The sequence below is a fragment of the Palaemon carinicauda genome, chromosome 7 (assembly GCF_036898095.1).
Source record: "Palaemon carinicauda isolate YSFRI2023 chromosome 7, ASM3689809v2, whole genome shotgun sequence".
Lineage (NCBI taxonomy): Eukaryota > Metazoa > Arthropoda > Malacostraca > Decapoda > Palaemonidae > Palaemon > Palaemon carinicauda.
Genome location: NC_090731.1, coordinates 10,686,720 through 10,705,855, shown reverse-complemented (window position 1 = coordinate 10,705,855; position 19,136 = coordinate 10,686,720). Strand labels below are relative to the sequence as shown.

At 34.6% G+C, this 19,136-nt stretch overlaps 1 protein-coding gene across 6 annotated transcripts in view; it reads right to left on the bottom strand.

Annotated features, from left to right (window-relative positions):
• LOC137643832 (pre-mRNA cleavage complex 2 protein Pcf11-like) overlaps window positions 1-19,136 on the bottom strand; it is a 69,796-nt gene that overhangs the window by 29,873 nt on the left and 20,787 nt on the right. Inside the window, exons 2-7 of one of the 6 annotated variants that reach the window (XM_068376545.1) lie at window positions 17,373-17,486; window positions 16,176-16,358; window positions 14,583-14,723; window positions 14,242-14,295; window positions 10,518-10,625; window positions 481-1,183 (exon numbers count right to left, since the gene is read on the bottom strand). In XM_068376545.1, coding sequence (XP_068232646.1) covers window positions 481-1,183; window positions 10,518-10,625; window positions 14,242-14,295; window positions 14,583-14,723; window positions 16,176-16,358; window positions 17,373-17,486 — 1,303 coding nt within the window. Of the gene's footprint in view, window positions 1-474; window positions 1,184-10,517; window positions 10,626-14,241; window positions 14,296-14,582; window positions 14,724-16,175; window positions 16,359-17,372; window positions 17,487-19,136 lie in introns of all 6 variants that reach the window. The other 5 variants (XM_068376544.1, XM_068376543.1, XM_068376546.1 and 2 more) reach the window with 5 other exon arrangements.

The window sequence follows — 19,136 nt, the reverse complement described above, 5'->3', positions numbered from 1 at the left end:
GACTGATTATGACCCAAATTCTTCAAGACCCAACAGTTCTCATAACAGAGTACTTGAAAAGTACAAAGCGATTCAGTGCTAACATGACTCATTATATATCTGCACAAAATTTTATATATTAAGAAACCAAATTTGTAAAAAATAAATCCTTATAAACTACATACAGTAATTTTTCACATGTTAATTCCAAGTTTGATACATGTGCCTTGTAAGCTAGCACACCAAAGGTTAACTGTGAACAAAAATTAAAAAGACAGTATTCATAATACTTAGCTATACAAAGATTGCCTTACATTAATATTCTCCTACACATGAAAATTTATTCTAGAATCTACTAAATTCTGAATATATTTCTAAATGGTTATTACTTTTAAACAAGAGGCTTAAAAACTTTACAATAAAATGATTAGTTCAACATCAATTCAAAGTGAGAAATACCAATAGGATAGACAATAAAAAAAGAAAAAGACTGACCACAACCTTTCTTGTTCCCATGTTTCTGCTGAGTTTTGTTTGGTACATTTCCAACATAATGATCACTATCATCAGTATCGTCTGAACCCGACGTTCGATCCCCACGAGAACGTTTCCCACCGCTGCTCTGCGAAGAATTTTTCTCATCTGGAGAATCCTCTCGCGCCTTGTAGTTACGTTGTCGGGTCTTTCTACTTTTAAAGGACGTTGAGGTTTCAGGTACTTCTGGTGGCTTGGGTTTAGGAGCAACTTCTTTTTCCCGTGAAGAAGAAGTTGATTTTGAAGAACGGGTATCTCTCGGCTCGGCTTTCTGCGACTTTTTACGTTTTGAAGGCGTCTCCTTCTTACTTTTCCCACTATCAGGTTTCTTTTCAGCTTCCTTATTAGTAACTCTAGGATCCCTTGAAGAAGACACTGGCTGCTCTGATGGTTTTGGTTGCGTGTTAACACTAGTTGTAACGGTCTCAGCAGCTTTTAATCGTGGATCACGTGATGCTTCCGGTTTAAGTCTTGAAGCTTCTGCTTTGATCCTGGGATCGCGAGAGCCTTCAAGAGCTATTCTCAGATCCCTCGATGGTTTATCCTGTTTTATCCTTGGGTCCCGAGATGATTCTGTCCTAGGATCACGTGAAGTCACAGGAACTGATGCAGCTACGTGGGGAAGAACCTGTTGCATCCGTCGAGGGTCAACGTGGATAGTTCCGCTTACCTGTCGAGTGAAAAAAATTATGATGTTATATTTCAACTTCTTCATGAAATATCTCATCAACTAACTTGAAGAACCATCATTTCAATCATTACCGGTATATAGCTTTAAATAGCAAAGATTTTCAAACACGGTATACAGCATATGCTTGTAATCAATCATTCATGACATATATTGTATTTACTTGAAAAATGACGAATCTCATAACACATGCAACCCTTCAAAGTTGTTTTCAACATGTACTTTTCACCATATGTACCTCATGCACGGTATATTCAACTACAAGGACTACTGTATGTTAGTCTTATCAAGTTACAGTTTCTAAAAAGGTATCTGCTTAAACATATTCATAGGCAGTGTACTAGTTACCTTAAAATTACAAACCACCAACCAAAATGTTTTATAACACAATCAAGTAACAATGAGTTAAGAAATAATTGTCCAATTTGCTTATATCATATAACTCCCATAGTTTATTTTCCAGCTTGCATTGTGCATGAAATATAACTGTTCCATTACCTAGTTTTGATTTATGAAATTTGAGCCACAGAGGTCAGTGTCGGAGCCAGAGGTGCCATTTAGTGCAACTGCACAGCAAAGTAAAAGTTAAAAGATGCTTGACAGCAAGTTGTGAGAAATGAAGGAATAGAGGTAAAGAAGGATGGAAAACTGGGGAAGCTATCAAGCAAAGGGATGACATTAGCCCTTACTTGGATTCCTAAATTTTCCATTTAAATGCTTTTATCAACTGAGTATAGGATGCCTTTAGTACTTTGTTACGATATGTCTGATAATTATCTAAATTTGTTGACTAAGCCTCTCAATTGCTGGAGAAGTAATTAAGACTACTGTATTCATCAGACATGAAGAATTTTCAAAGTAACTAAATGGACGTAATTATTTTTTATTTTTCGTATTCATTGCACTATAAATGCCAGTACTCATAAGTTCATATTTATTATTACCTGAAAACAGTATCAGCTTCTCCTGACATCTATGGTTTTATAAGTCAACTCTCTGCCTCAATACATATTACATTTGTCTACCTACTACAGGTACAAATATTTGTCCTGTTACTTAAATAAGTACTGTACTGTACTGCTTTCCAAACTAAACAGCCCTTGTTTTTCCTCATCACACCATCAAACTGCCTCAAATCTTTGAGGCCCAATATTTTCAAGCTTCTCCCCCTTTATAATCATTAACATTGGACAATATTCCCACTGCATCCAATCCAATCTATGCTCTCTCAATTAATAAGATATCTATATTTACAACCCATTCAGCTCCCTCATTTCATTTCTCGTTTACAACAGCTTTCTTACCCCCATCTTCACAGTCCAGTGTGCTATCTACAGTTTTACTTCTATCTATCAACCACTTCCTTATTTTTATTTTATTCAGATTATAGTATTCATATGATTCTGTGACTGCAAATTAGGAAAATTACAAATAGCGGGTTTGTTGTGAAGCAGATCAAAATTAAATGAATGCTACGTGGAGATTAAAATATTGAGGGAGTACACCCTAATGCAGAGTATTTAGGGTCTCTTGAAAATTTTTTTGAACCCTACGCTGTATTGTTGTTATCACTATCAGAAGCCAAGCTGTAACCCTAGTTGGAGAAGCAGAATGCTATAAGCCCAAGGGCTCCAATAGAAAAATTAAACCAAACAAAAAATAAACTGTAAATGAGAACTAACAAAAGTAAAATAAATTTGCATAAAAAATTCAATAGCGAACACGAATAATAGGTAAACTATGAAATGAGACTTATGACAAACTACTTGACAGAAAAGCTCTTGAAAGAATTGATTCAACTTGATGACTGAGACGATCATTACACTATTTGGTTATAGACAAAAAAAAAAAAACTACCACACTGATGTATTAAACTTCACGTAATGAAAGGCAAGGCTGTTAGAATTAATTACATAGCTATTAAAATGAAGATCTGAACACAAATAGGTCAGAATTATGAAACATCTTTTACAGTATGTGCAAAGGGCTAGACACTGTCAAGATCAGGCATAAGGTATAGAGAAACTAAGAAACAGGAGAATACAGTACTGTACTTCATATTGGGATGAAGAGACTCAAAATACCAGGACATAAAATATGTCATATAGGAATAAAAGAGTGAGTTATTAAAAAGGAGGAAATTACCCTGTACCTTGAATTGAATGTGACTCTTATAGAGCTGGAGGGAATAATACAATATACAGTACAATACTAAATTTAAGATATAAAAATAGACAAAAAAAAATTGATAAAATAGATTTTTGGGATTAATGTGCAGTGTAGTTTCCAAGGACTTTCTTATAAAAGGCTAGAACAGGGAACCCAATGAGAGAAAATAAAAATGAAATATTACCTCCCTGCTCTAGGGTCAGTGTTTCAATAGGGAAAACATAGACTCAGTGTGTATAAAAAAGACCATACAGTTCCAGTAATATTGAACTCTGCACAGCACCTACAGTGCTGAAATCATCTGGCAATCGATGACACATCATCAACGAGAACCAACATTACTACTTGCGCACTATCTAGCGCCAAGCTACCTCCTCCTATTCGGTCGCTAAGACGTATACACGCTTGATGCTCAGATCCCATTCAATTAGAAATCTTCATCAATTAAGTAACAGGAATCTGTTATAATTAGTTTTCCACTATTCTTAGTAGTACCATCAATGTAATGGGAGAACTAATTCAGTGTTCACGATTGCCTTCGGTAGTTTGTTTTGTTTGTTAAGGAATCAGCTCGTGTGGCATCGGTCGCCCTTTACTCCCAGACTTACTAGACAGCCTACCGGTGTTTTAGATTTTGCATCTTATCAATTATTCCAGTTTTATTTACTTTATTACCCATTTACTTTTATTAAAAAATATTCCAAGTATAATTCTTGTTGTAAACTTTAATTGCCGACACAGTTTTAGATGTCAGGCTAACATAGCCTAACCAAATTTTGCATTCTAGCCAAATATATGAATGGCTATTCTATGATTAGTTACTACACACTTTCAGTAGTTAGCCTAAAAAACATTTAATAAGAGGTTATTTTACCTAAGCAAGATAAATTATGAATACAGTATGTTATACAATTTTATCTACATTGTCTAGACAGGGATTTAGAATTAGTTTCCATAGCCTGTAAATAAATTCTATAATCTTGTAAGTTCTATCAATGAGAGATTATAATGAATAATCTTTATTAGCTTGTTTTCGTATTATTTTAACTTGCTGTAAAAAAGATTTTGTGAATATACAAAAATTTGGAGTGATGTTCTCTCCCATCCCCAAAGGTACGGGAGAGACGCGGAGGGGCTAGCATATAGCTTTACCCTCCTGTGTATGGATGATCCTCCTTTCCGTATTTGTTTGCATGGATCTACAAAACTAGTTCTATCAAATAAATTTCTAAACCACAAGTTGAACTACTTTCCGACACCTTTTCCTAGCCCTCGATTCATCAAAAGGGTGACTATCCTTTTGTTAGGGGAAGGGGCTAATACCGTAGTCTGGATTTTAATATTTTCAATCAAGTAGTATTATTCAAAACTTCTTTTTCTTTCCATTTGAAGACTATTAAGACTTGTATCAATATGCTTTAACCTTTTCCTATGCATTGGTTTGGTTAACTATGGAATTTGACTGCAGTAATTTGTAGTTAGGGAAAATAGCACCGCTCCCTTTCCTTACATTCAATTCGTTGAAGGGGGCAATAACCTATTTGATAGTTAGGGAATGGGGATTAGCCATTTTCTGAGTTTCTCTTTAATATATAGACTTGAGTACTCAGTAAAGGGAGGGTAGGCTCCTCTCCTTGAAATACTAAAATTAACACCGTTTCTACTAGGCAGGTTACAAGTTCACTTGGATTTAGGCATCTCGAATCGCATGAATACCTTAGCTATCACAGATGGTTGAGGCTTTGCTCCACAGCGATATCTCAACAGGGATCCTGCTCAAAGTTAGACCACCTCAGCAATAGTAAAATTACTCTGTGAACCTACTTATACAAAATCATGTCAAAACTAATCGAGGAGTCGCCATGTGCTGGCTGCTTACGATCTGGAGACGGTCGAGAAGTTTCTAGTGATCCTCTATGTAAATCCCAATTCCCTAAAACTTTAGTGGATAAAGCTATAGCAGAGCCAGTTCACTACCTGAGAAATGGTGAAAAGGTTTCAGCCTATAGTAGAAAACGAGTCACAGAAGCAACAAGCAAACAGACCTGCCCTATACATCTATTCAAAGATTTATTTTTATGTTACTATTCTTCAAATATTTTATTTCAATTGTTCATTACTTCTCTTTTACTTTATTTATGTCCTTACTGGGGTATTTTCCCCATTGGAGCCATTGGGCTTAGAACATCCTGCTTTTACAACTAGGTTGTAGCTTTGCTAGTATGCATAATTGATAGCCGTATTCTTTCTCATGTGCTAAGGTACTGAGTGAAAGACAAATCCTGGTTCAATGATGATTGTAGATGTGCTTATTTGTAGAAGCAGGAGGCCTATCATCTTTGGAAGGGTAACAATTCAAATTAGACTTGGAATAATTATACTCAGCTTAGAGTTTTTATGCTACAACTGAAAAGAAATGCAATTTAACAATAAAAGAAACCCTTTCTGGTACAACCCAAGAACATAAGTGGTGGGCTACCCTTAAATCTGCACTCTTTGGTGTAGATGCAACAGTTCCTCCTTTACTTAAACCAGATGGTTCTGTCACCCACTTGATCTTCCTCATTCCTGTTTTCCTGAGGCTAAACTAACTAGTTTAGCTTATGGAGGATTGGTAACGTTACTCTAATATGTAAATGCATTTGTGGTAGCTCAAGTTCAACCGATTACCACCCAATTTCCATAACTCCCATATCTAGTTTCTGACTGTCTTCTGGCAAAACATCTAAATAGGTTTGCTAAAGATAATCATTTGTTCCCTAGTTTGCAATTTAGCTTTTGTTAAGGCCTTGGAGCATGTATGATTGCTCTTGAATTTATTGCTGCCATTGACCGTTTCAATTAAGAGGCCTTTATTTCAAACTCAATCACTTGGAATGGGTGTGTTGTTGTTATGGTACCATTGTGAGGATAGTTATGATATCTGTTTTGGCCCATTACTTTTCATACAATGTATATACAGTACACATGACACGTGGTTTGGCTTACAAAACAAGCACGTTGCATATGCAGATGATGTTACTCTCTTTGCATCAATTCCATCAGTGGTTGCCAAATCCCTTAATAGAGATCTAGCTAAAACTAGTGCATGGTGTTGATTATGGGGCATGAAGCTGAATCCTAACAAAACTTGAAATATGAATGTAAGAAGGTCGAGGACAGTGATTCCTTAACATCTGGATCTCGGCATTGTATGAATTCTTTAAAATTTTAGGTGTGATTTTCAGCAGACAATTTAATTGTGAGACACATTAGGTCTCTCTTCCTCAATTGCACAAAAAAATTAGATTATTGAGAAAGTCTTTAAGATTTTTGGTGATCAATCTATTTTGAATCATCTAATTTCTATCATTCTACCTTGTCTCAAGTACTGTTCACCTGCGGTTTTCAGCTGCTGATTCTCATCATAATTTGTTGGACAGGAACTATACACGTATCAAATTTCTTATTCCAAATCTAGCTATTAATCTCAGGCACCGTCGTTCAATTAGTTACGTCATACATATTACATAAGATATTTCATAATTCTGATCATTCTTTACATTCAGATCTTTCCGGACAGTATCCTGTTCGTAACACTAGGTATGCAGTTAAATCTAATAGTCATGCATTCTCCATCATGAAGCTCAATACTACACAGTATTCTAGAAGTTTTATTCCAGGTGTGACCAAGTTGTGGAATGATCTTCCTAATCAGGTAGTTGAATAGATAGAACTTCAAAAGTTAAAACTTCAAGCAAATGATTTTATGTTGAACAAGCTGACTTGTCTCTTTATAGTTTATATATGAATGATCTGTTTTAATGTTACTGTTCATAAAACATTTAATTCTGACTGTTAATTATTTCTCATTATGTTATTCATCTTATTTCCTTTCCTCACTGGGCTATTTTTCCCTGCTGGAGCCCATGGGCTTATAGCATCTTGCTTTTCCAACTAGGCTTGTAGCTTAGCTTGTAATAATAACAACTTAGCATCTTAGTTTCTGCATATAGTGCTTAGGTTTTTGACAAATGTAAATAATTCCTCCATTGCCCTTAAAGAATAATTATAGAGAGCTCACTTATTTCATAGCTTTAGCCTCAGTGATCTTGCAGCTTTCAGGAGAAATCAGTCTCCTAATCCTGACTCTGTCCTTTAGGACTTAAGAGACCACACAGAACATTAAACCTCTAAGAATCTGATGACACACTTTGATATCATCTGTTCGTATAACCACAAGTGTTACATAGAAAATTTATTCAGCTTCCTATCGGAATTTTCAATTTCTTTCTATATTTATTCCTTTGTTAGTTACACCAAAACATCAACACGCCACGCGGTTGTTCCCTAGTAAAAATTCACGAGCCTCACAGTCGAGATCACGAAAAGGTTAACACCAAAAAACTAGTACTGACAAAGGAAAAAACTCATTTTTGGAGGTCTTGTGTAAACCCTCCCTCCTACCTACCTTCTTGTAGGGAAGGGTGGCATTTATTTCTCACTGTGAATATGGAAGATGGCAGCTTGACACAAGTGAAATGTGCAAGTAGCATTGCCTCTAGTAATAGTACTGGTTCTCGATAAAGCATCGTCATCGATTAACAGGTATTTTCAACACTGAAGTACTGTGTTGAGTTCAATAGCACCTAAACTCTAGGGCCTTCCTAATACACGTTTTGTAAATTGAAATGCTGGCCAAGAGAAAGGGAGGCAATATTTCTTTGGTATTCTATTGGATTCCCTGTTCTAGCCTTTTACAGCACCTCCGCAAAAATAGGGTCTTCCTTTGTCAGAACTTTATTCCATATAATACTGTGATATGTTTATGTCTTCTTCAAGTATCCCCCTGAAACCGTCGGTCTGATTCAACCACAACATAACAATGATAAAAATTACAGTACAGTAAATAAAGACCTCTTGACTACTGTGGACTGATTAGCCTAACCAAGAACAAGAAATCAAATCCAAAAAATCATAAATATAACATAAAAATGTAAAGCAAAAAAATATGAATGCACACAGTGATGCAAATAAATACAGTACAGTACATAATAACTGACAAAGGATACTATAGAGCATGTAGCTGTTTTATTACATACTGTATTACAAAATAAGACATCACATCATTGATAAATACCACTTACACTTGGTTGTTTGAGTCAACTGCTTGACAATGAACCCAAAAGGACAGAGAATTGAGCAAACGCAATGCAAAGCGAAGCCTTCAAATCTTATAAGGTGAAATGCCATACTTATACAACGAACTGATGCACTTTACATATCATTGTGGCCGCAAAACTATATTACTTACAAGTAATTTTGATTTACACAAATAAGCATCTGCAAAAAAAAAGTTACTTCATTTGTAAAACAAGCAGTAACAACAAAGATTATTTTTTTCTTAAAGTATGCGGGGTACAACTGCACAGTTGTCTTAACTGACAGTGAGAAGCAGCAACTCATAAGTATTTTACTGCCAACCTTCACAAAGCAATCAATATTCTTTAAGCCCCTTTGGGCATAAAAATCAAGATTCAGTTTAGTTCAATTTCCCAAACATAGTGTGTTAAAATGAAGGAAATACCTACTTTTACTAATTACATCAATAAATATAAAGTTCCTCAAAACTATTCATTTCTTAATAGCTGCAAAGTCACCCAAAAAGTTATCTCCATGTGATTTTTTATTTGAATATTTTTGTAAAAAAGCTTCCATTTACACCACATATCACCTCTACTCTAAAGCATCCCAACATTTGTCCAAAACTTAACTCACTACAACCTATAATTGAAGGAACAGCCTGTAAAATTTAACACAAGAATTCCTGGCACTCCTCGGGAGTGATGGCAGAGGTAGTGGTTTTAACTATACACAGTAACTTGCCGTACAGTTATGGCGTCACAGGGTGCACCTCCTCAGAACAAGGTGTGTAAGGAATTCCTATGTGCAACTATACATTATTATTATTATTATTACTATCCAAGCTACAACCCTAGTTGGAAAAGCAAGATACTATAAGCCCAGGGGCTCCAACAGGGAAAAATAGCCCAGTGAGGAAAGGAAATAAGGAAATAAATAAATGAAGAGAACAAATTAACAATAAATCATTCTAAAATAAGTAACATCACCTAATAAAGCCAACATTGTATACAAAATCAATAAAACTAAAATCTGTTCATAAAAAGTGGCTAATGAAACAGATTCTCTAGCAATGGAGGACTTTTATCTCATATATGGGGAATTACAAAATTTCAAATAAAAAAAGATAAATAAAAGAAAAGCTTCCTAAATTAATTTTGGTAAATTTCCAGGTTTGTAAGCAAACAACAATTTTGATTGCAATAACATATGAAAATACCAAAGAATTGAGAAGTTAACAGAATCTATATACTATACCAATGTTTAAAAAAAATGACAATTCTCTGGAAACATGTTTAAAAAAATTTGCAAAAATTGCTACACATTAAATTTACAGTCTCTCCAAGAAATATACTAATCATACTTCTGATGGTACGGTAATAACATTGGCCTCTAACCAAACTTCGATCAAAGCAAGATCTTTAAAAAACAAAGGAAGTTTAAACAACCGGGTCTATAAGCACCAACAAATTATTCCAATATTCATACAAGTTTGCCAAATAAGCACTTTAATCATTTAAACTTACCATAAAATAGAAAAAATCTATTTACTCAAAATGTGGTATAAGAAGAAAGAAGTACAACAAATAAGATAACCTTTGCATACCCCAGTCTACTACCAAATAAAATACAGTATAGCTATCTACACATCTACTGTATTAGCAAATCACAATGTTGTGATGTTAGTAGCCTCTAATAGCATACATTCATCATTTCCTACTTCGTGCTTCAAAGTCCTCAGACAGTCGTCTCTATTTTGAGAAGTATTGAATTAAAAGCTCAAGATATAGATGACTGGCAAAATCTAACAGAGGCCCTTGGCATCAATAGGCATGAGGAGGAGATGATGAATAGTATACATTCCATACCTTTTCATAGAAAAGATTAATATATGTTGGGAATTAGCACCACAGGAAGACATCTAAAATAGGTATTGAAAAAAAAAAAACCCACTAAACATACCAAAAGCCAAGCAAAGGGGAATGTAAAGTACTAGAAAAAAAAACATGGATATGTGTATCAGGACCTTTACGTCTTCCTTTACTGGTAACGGGGTTTTTTTCTTGATTTTGTATGATCGAAGAATCTCGGCTCGCCTCTCAGCAGAAAGTGAGGGGTCTTCGTTGGACTTGCTCTATAAGGTAACAGAAGGGACAAACATACAAATATAGAATGGACTATCAGTAAAGAAACAAACAAATAAAAACAGACAAACTATAAACATACTAATAATGTAAGAAAAATACAAATTGTAAATAAAAAACTTTCAAGATGAACTGAAGTTTATGCAAATGCAATAGAGTAATTCATAATCTTTAGCATACCTACACAGGACCAGTACATTTGCACGATACTAAAAAAACTGCGTATACTAGGACATTAAATTCAGAATGGTAAGAAACACTCAGATAATCGTCTACAAAAGTAATAGAGCATACCTACTGCCATTATCTTGTACAATAAATCTGCAAAACATATCCTATATACAAAAAAAAAACATCTATTTTCCAAAATCAAAATGATTAAAAATACAACAGCCTTAAAATAAATAAATGGCCAAAATACATTTACCCCGGACTTGAAAACAACCTAGGGTTGGAGAAAACAATACAAATATTGAAAACAAGCGATGGTTAAGAAACGCAATACAAAAACTTGAAAACACCCAGGGGTAAAAAATTTGCAAGCAAAACTACAAGCAATATTGTATACACATCAATACCTCTCTTTAAGCCGTTTCACCTTCAGTCATATCTGACTCATCGTTGCTAATTTTTAAAAATTCGATACAAAAATAAAATCCATATTACTTCGTGTTCTACAACCTTACGTCAGCCTCTGTTACACAGTAACAATGAAAAACTTAATAAAAATTTTCTTATAAAATTAGATAACACAAGAGTACATTCAGTATGAAAATAGTATTATAATACATAAAATTTTAGAAATAAAAACGAAAACACACGCTTCATATAATGACGCCATTTCAATCCTTCTCAAAGTCATACAACACAGTACAGGTATGTGTATGTATCCTGAATGAAGCACACTTGGCTCCATAAGTTTAAGCTGATCAATCAATTTGGGAATGGTACGATAGGCTTAATGTTTAACCTGTGATTGTCAAATATGAAATAAAAATAAGCTAAATTGTCTTATAACTCAAAATAAGGATTACCATAAAATTAAAAAGAAAGAAAAAACAATATCAGCGACGAGTGTCGAACAGCTTCTCTCTTGTTTTGACAAGAGGGACTACCGCCTACGTACACAATTAGCTGTTTACAAGTGATTATTGACCTTTTGAATCTTTGCAATCTCAATGTCTGCCATAATTCGTATTTTTGCTAACCATATGAACCTGAGTCCTTTACAGTACATAAGTTTGCATTTGTACTGGAACATTAGTGAATCCCAACTTTAAGCTATAACAATACTGCTAGATAAACTGGACATGATCAAGAGATATGAAAAGAAAAATGCGCATGTTTTGGCCTGGCCCGGACAAGGACAATGGTGTCCAACATTATCCATGAAAAGGATGCCTTATTCTAGACATTTCTGAAAAGGCTCCGTTATCAATGTAAACGCCACCTTCTTTCATGTCCAGCAAGTATAATCAATGCTGTTTCGGGTAAAGTGACCATTGTTAATGTCTTAATATTTCTGTGGTACGTTTTTTTATTATTATATCTGGTTTCCAAGAAAGGATGGCAAGTTCTAAGTTCTTTGTCATCTATATTGTCATGATAGGAAACATATACACCAATGAAAAGTGGCATTGATTTCCAGCTTACGTCAAAATATTATAAAAAGGGAGAAAACAATGGTGTTCATGAACTATAAAATAAAGAAATTAAATTAAAATATCTGTTTAATAAAATCAATTACAAAAGAATCTTCCATTAATATATCAGATCTGAACGAGTTGAGCAACACAGTATTGTAACCTAAGAATTATCTGAGTATTTTCAAGGCAAGGCATGAAATCCTTTTTGGTACTCAAAGCTGAAGATAACTGAACTAGTTAATGGGTCTTATGCACAAAAAAATAAAGATATTCGTGCCATAAATATAAAGGCTTAAAGCTTATGAGAGCTACTAAAGTACTTCAAGACTGCAACTGGGCAATGCACACCTTTCAAGCTGGGAGCGCAACCAGTAAGACAAGCAAAATAGATCCGAACTGAAAAGTTACAGAAAGAAAAAAGTATTGTTCAAGTAAGGAAATATGGCTCACTTAGAACCAACACAAATCACTGGTACTGTATGCTCATTCCTATATAATTATAGTGCATGTAGAAAAAAGTTGACCAATATACATAACAAATTGGAAGAAACTTGTATTTTTCCTATCAAAACAAACCTTGAGCTCTTTTTAGAGAACACACTTTTGGCGAAGATGGAAAATAGCCATACAACTTTTTATGAGGTATAGCTACAAACAGCTAGTTAGGAGGGGGGTAGTACCGACTACCCCACTCACAGACACATACACATCTGTGCTATACCGTCACTTTTGATTGCAGGCAGTACTTGCAGGGGGATAGGTGATGGCGAGACAAATATGTGGGACTTCTACCCACCAAAAGGTGTCTTTCCCCATAAAGAGATCATGGTTTGTATTGTTAGGAAAAGTACAGTACAGTATCGAATTACACAAGGGAAATGGTTCATATCTACAGACAGAGGAAGCCAGTTTGCAGTATACCGAATGTGCTATACCACAAGAGAGGGGAAGATGAAGGAAAGAAGAAGACAGTCACTATGCCATTCATCACAGACTGACCCCAGGTAACGTCTGCCCCCAACCAACTGCTACTTGGTCAACAAAGAAGCTTGAGGTGTTTAGACCACATGTTGTGCAGCCAGCATAACATGGAGAAGGAATGAAGGTTCCTGTGGGTTACGTCTTGCAGGTAGTGGGCTGTAAAGGTTGCCTGATGCTTCCAGGGGCAAAAACATAACCTTCAAACTTTGTTGGCGGAGGTAATAAACTCAAAAAAAAAGTTTAAACTACTGTAACAAGTCTATTGTAATGTTGTCCTAAAAAGAAAAATTCGTGACCAAGCAAACACCAAAAAACAAAGTCATAACTTGAAACTGATCAATCTAAAAGTTTTTTTTTTTTATGCAGAACATTCACCAGAACAAGTTAGGCAGGATAAAAAAGAACAGAGAGAATACACACACTTCGTATTGGTCACAGCGCACCACATGTACCACATTTCAAGCATTAATATCAAAGGTGGAAAGGACATCTTACATAATAACTTTCATTGCAAGGGTACTACCTAATCCCATGAATAAAGCCTGATAATTTTCTACTGTACAGTATTTCATTTGGCATCAGTTTCAATTATCCTCATCATTTAATTTTCTACTGTTCCTTTGGGGTCTTACTGCTCATATCCAAGTGTATTAAATTTCAGTCCCACATACATGAAAAAAGCTTATTTCAGAATTGGGATTCACTATGTTTAAAAACAGGTTAAACTACTTTTAATCATACAATGAAACTTCTACTCATGTTCTAAATGAGTAACGATTTAAATAAAAAGCCTACAGACCACACGCTTGTGTTTGACAAACAAAACCGTTCTAGTTTAAACTACGTATGCTCTAGTACATGAAATGCATAGAACATCGACAATGAATACGCACAGGAGCAAGCACGATTATTTGTTAAAATGTTAAACAAAGGTATTCAAAATGGCTACACAAAAGACAAAACAGGATACAGTACTCACCACAGGTTTTGGTGGTTCTGGTTTAGGCTCGGGCTCCACTTTCTGGTGTCGACCCTGGCAAATAAGAAAAATAATATAATCTAGTAGAAAAAAAAAATACTTCAAAAGGCAAACTGCAATATGCATATTACCTCTTATTGCCTATCCTTTACAGAAATAAATAAGCTTGGATGAAATGAATGACTCAATAAAAAAGAATCGGCAAATTACAGCTCAAACAGTGCATTTCATCCTGCACAGCTGATAACAGTAATGCTGTTACATATAATTTCCAATATGAAATACAGCACACAACATTATTGCATATCAGAATGAATAGGGGAAAAGAGTGGTAAATTCACCTTTTCCATATCTTTCTTTTTCTGTTCTAGTAAGATTCTTTTCTTTTTTAACTCTAGAATCTCCTCTTCCCGTTTGAGAATCTCCAGATCTTTCAAGTCCTTCTCCCCTTTGGACAATGGACGAGATCCGCCCTTCATACCCTGTGAAAAAGAGTCAAGATATATCACTTCATACCCATAAAATGATATAGAAGTGATAGTCTTTCAACACGGCAGTTAATGTATAATAAATTCTAATCAACAGTATTTATACAGTATAAGAAGAACACTGATAAAGACATTAGTAGTCTCAATTTCTCAATTTAAAGTATAAAAATATTGGCTCCAAGTCATATCAAATATATCACTTGCTTTATATTAAATTCTAGAATATTCACCAACTTATAATAGCTAAATACTCCACTGCAATTTTCCCATTTAATAATTTTTAAGTTTGGCAAAGACCATGTAACTATAACCCTGAACTTGAACAGAAGGTACCTGATTCAAAACATGGCCTTCAAAAAAGTTCAGTGACCCATCAATCTTAATGCCTAAACTATAACTTGTAACAAAAGTATGCAACCACTGAAATACATTAAAAAATACTAGACATGACTTCTTTACATATAAAAAAAGAAAAAAAAATATCTTCGAATAACGAAAGGGTAAAATCACATGAGCCTGCAGTCTCCAGACTACCCGGCATTAATTTATTACAAAATTAAGCAGAATGAACGAGGAGAGCAATCCTAATCTTTAAACCTCAACAACAAATGCAGCCGTTTCTAGTCCATTGCAGGACAAAGGCCTCAGATGCCAATTTTTGGGGTTTGGCCAGTTTTTAACATCATGCTGGCCAGTGTGGATTGGTAATGGTAGGAGATTTTCATCTGATCGCTCACAACAAACCAAACTATTATGGATGCCCCCCCCCACTCATAAGAGAATATTTATACTTACACACATTAACTATAGTGTATGTATGTATACATATATATATATATATATATATATATATATATATAGATTATATATATATATATATTTATTTATATAGATAGATAGATAGATAGATAGATAGATAGATAGATATATATATATATATATATATATATATATATATATATATATATATATATATATATATATATAGATATAGATATATATATATATATATATATATATACATATATATATATATATATATATATATATAGATATATATATAGATATATCTCTCTCTCTCTCTCTATATATATATATATATATATATATATATATATATATATATATATATATATATATATATATATACTGTATATATATTTTTTTTACACACACATACACTGTAAGTGGAACCACTCCTTTCCATGAGTAGTGTAGTAATAATATTCAACTCATCAGAACTAGAGATCAGGCAACAAATACACGTGAAACTACTACACAAGATGAAAATGCCAAGATGAGAGATGCTTCTGGGCAACAAGCTCAGAACTCCTAGGGACAAGGACCAACGCTGTAACGTACCAAAATCAAAACCTGCCGACTTGTCAAGAAGACAGGTGAGCAATGTCAATACAACAGGTCATGCACAGAAAATAAAAAACTTACAATTACATTTGGATTGATATGAATTGTTTTAGCAGTGCCACCACCAGATGCCCCAGCAGCTACAGGCCATGCTGGGTCCACAGACTGGACTTTTGTGTCAAGCATGTAGAGCTTACTCTTGGGAAAGACTTCATTCCAGGTGTGACGAAGCTCGTATAGTTTTTTCCGGGTTTTTTCGTCACTCTGAAATAAAACGATACAATTGACTGATAATCAAATCATATGTTATGAGCAAATTACCTCTTTTCACACACAGAGGAGGACCTCCCATCACTTCCAGGACTAATCCAATCACCCCATTATCTTCGTATATTTTGCATCAATACTAACAAACTTTCCTTTCTGGATTTCATTCATCCGAATAAAAATAATCTTAACTCTTAAATATCTTTTTCCCAATCTCAGCAGTTTTCAGTGATTCTTTCACAAGTTTTTTTTTTAAGATACTATAAACTAAAAATCAATTCCTCCCAAAATTTGCCATTATGACTGTTCCCTGGCTTCTATCATGGCTACAGTCATCACAACATAATGAGTTTTTCTCACTTCCATCTTTACGTCAAACTAGCAACTCTCCTATCTGCAAAGTCTAATATTGTAATCCCAATGCTATCATCATAATGATGTAAGATTTTAGCCTATTAAAAAATTTCAAGCTTTTAATCAACCTTCAACATGCTCTCTCAAATTCACATCAAACCATACTTGAGATTCAAATATGATTGCTAAATATATTATAGATTCAAAGATAGAATGACTGACAATATGAGAAGAGCCTAAATGTCACGAAATGTTTTGAAATATAATCAGGAAATAAAAACTTTTGAGGATATAACACCAAAACAGTAAGCATTTGCATTTTAACAGTCTCACAGGCAAGCCACAACTAGTTATTACAGATAACAACTATAATTGTTTCAACAAGAACCTATTCTATCCCGTCAGGATATAAATTATTCATATTAACTCTGGTTTATATGTTCTTACTCATTCGAAGATGCATAGGCTATACTATTGTACTTAACTCATAGAATGCATTTTTTTTTAAATCTTGAAAAGCTAAGACATCTAAGATAAATGACTCTGTTCTTTGGTAGGACAAAATGGAATGCTATATAAAAGCTAAAAGCATTCATACATCCTTCCTATCATTCAATAGACATATTAAATTTTTGAAGAAAGCAATGCTTAACTTACCTTTTCAAACACAAATGTAAAGGTGTCGATAATATTGTGTGCGAACAATTTTATATAACTTTTTCCTACATTCTTCAGAATAGAGTCTATCAGGTACATAAGTGGTAACTTGATCTGAAAAAAAAAAGGATAAAGTATCTTATTAGTCTGTAATCAGTGAAATGCTCTGAAACTTTAAAAAAATTTCCATTTACTCATAAAATAAAAACAAATGAAAATATTTCAAAATAGTTGCTGCAACCATAACAAATCAATGTTCACAAATATAAATGGAGTGAAATAAACATTCAAAGTACTTTTGTAAGGATACTGAGACCTTGAATAAAAAATATGGCCATGGATGTGACAGTCTTTCTTAAATATGTTATTTTCATTAGTAAAATAAATTTTTGAATATACTTACCCGATGATCATGTAGCTGTCAACTCTGTTGCCCGACAGAAATCTACGGTCGGGATACGCCAGCGATCGCTATACAGGTGGGGGTGTACACAACAGCGCCATCTGTGAGTAGGTACTCAAGTACTTCTTGTCAACAAGAACTCAATTTTCTCCTCGGTCCACTGGTTCTCTATGGGGAGGAAGGGCGGGTCCTTAATTTCATGATCATCGGGTAAGTATTTATTTTACTAATGAAAATAACATTTTTCAATATTAATCTTACCCGATGATCATGTAGCTGATTCACACCCAGGGTGGTGGGTGGAGACCAGCATACATGTTAACAAAGAAGCTAAGTATCCCGTATCTTATTTTAGCCGTTATTCAAAATAACAAACATAAAATAAATAAGTACCTGGTAAGGAAGTCGACTTGAACCATTACTCTGCCTTTTTAAGTACGTCTTCCTTACTGAGCCTAGCGATCCTCTTAGGATGCTGAGCGACTCCTAGGTGCTGAAGTATGAAGGGCTGCAACCCATACTAAAGGACCTCATCACAACCTCTAATCTAGGCGCTTCTCAAGAAAGAATTTGACCACCCGCCAAATCAACCAGGATGCGGAAGGCTTCTTAGCCTTCCGGACAACCCAGAAATATTTCAAGAGAAAGATTAAAAAGGTTCTGGAATTAGGGAATTGTAGTGGTGGAGCCCCCACCACTACTGCACTCGTTGCTACGAATGGTCCCAGAGTGTAGCAGTTCTCGTAAAGAGACTGGACATTCTCAAGATAAAAGACGCGAACACTGATTAGCTTTTCCAAAAGGTTGCGTCGAAAATATTTTGCAGAGATCTATTTTATTAAAAGGTCACGGAAGTTGTGATAGCTCTAACTTCGTGTGTCCTTACCTTCAGCCAAGTTTGGTCTTCCTTATTCAGAAGGGAATGAGCTTCTCGTATTAACAGTCTGAAAATAATAGGATAAAGAATTCTCTGACATAGGCAAAGATGAATTCTTAACTGAACACCATAAAGCTTCAGACGGGCCTCGTAAAGGTTTTTAAAATAGAACTTAAGAGCTCTTACAGGACATAATACTCTTTCTAGTTCATTTCCAACCATACGATAAGTTTGGAATAACGAACGATATTGGTCAAGGCCGAGAAGGCAGCTCGTGTTTGGCTAGAAAACCAAGATGTAGAACATGTAGCCGTTTCGGATGAAAATCCGATGTTCTTGCTGAAGGCATGAATCTCACTGACTCTTTTAGCTGTGGTTAAGCATATCAGGAAAAGAGTCTTAAAGGTGAGATCTTTCAGGGAGGCTGATTGAAGTGGTTCGAACCTGTCTAACGTAAGGAATCTTAGAACCACGTCTAAATTCC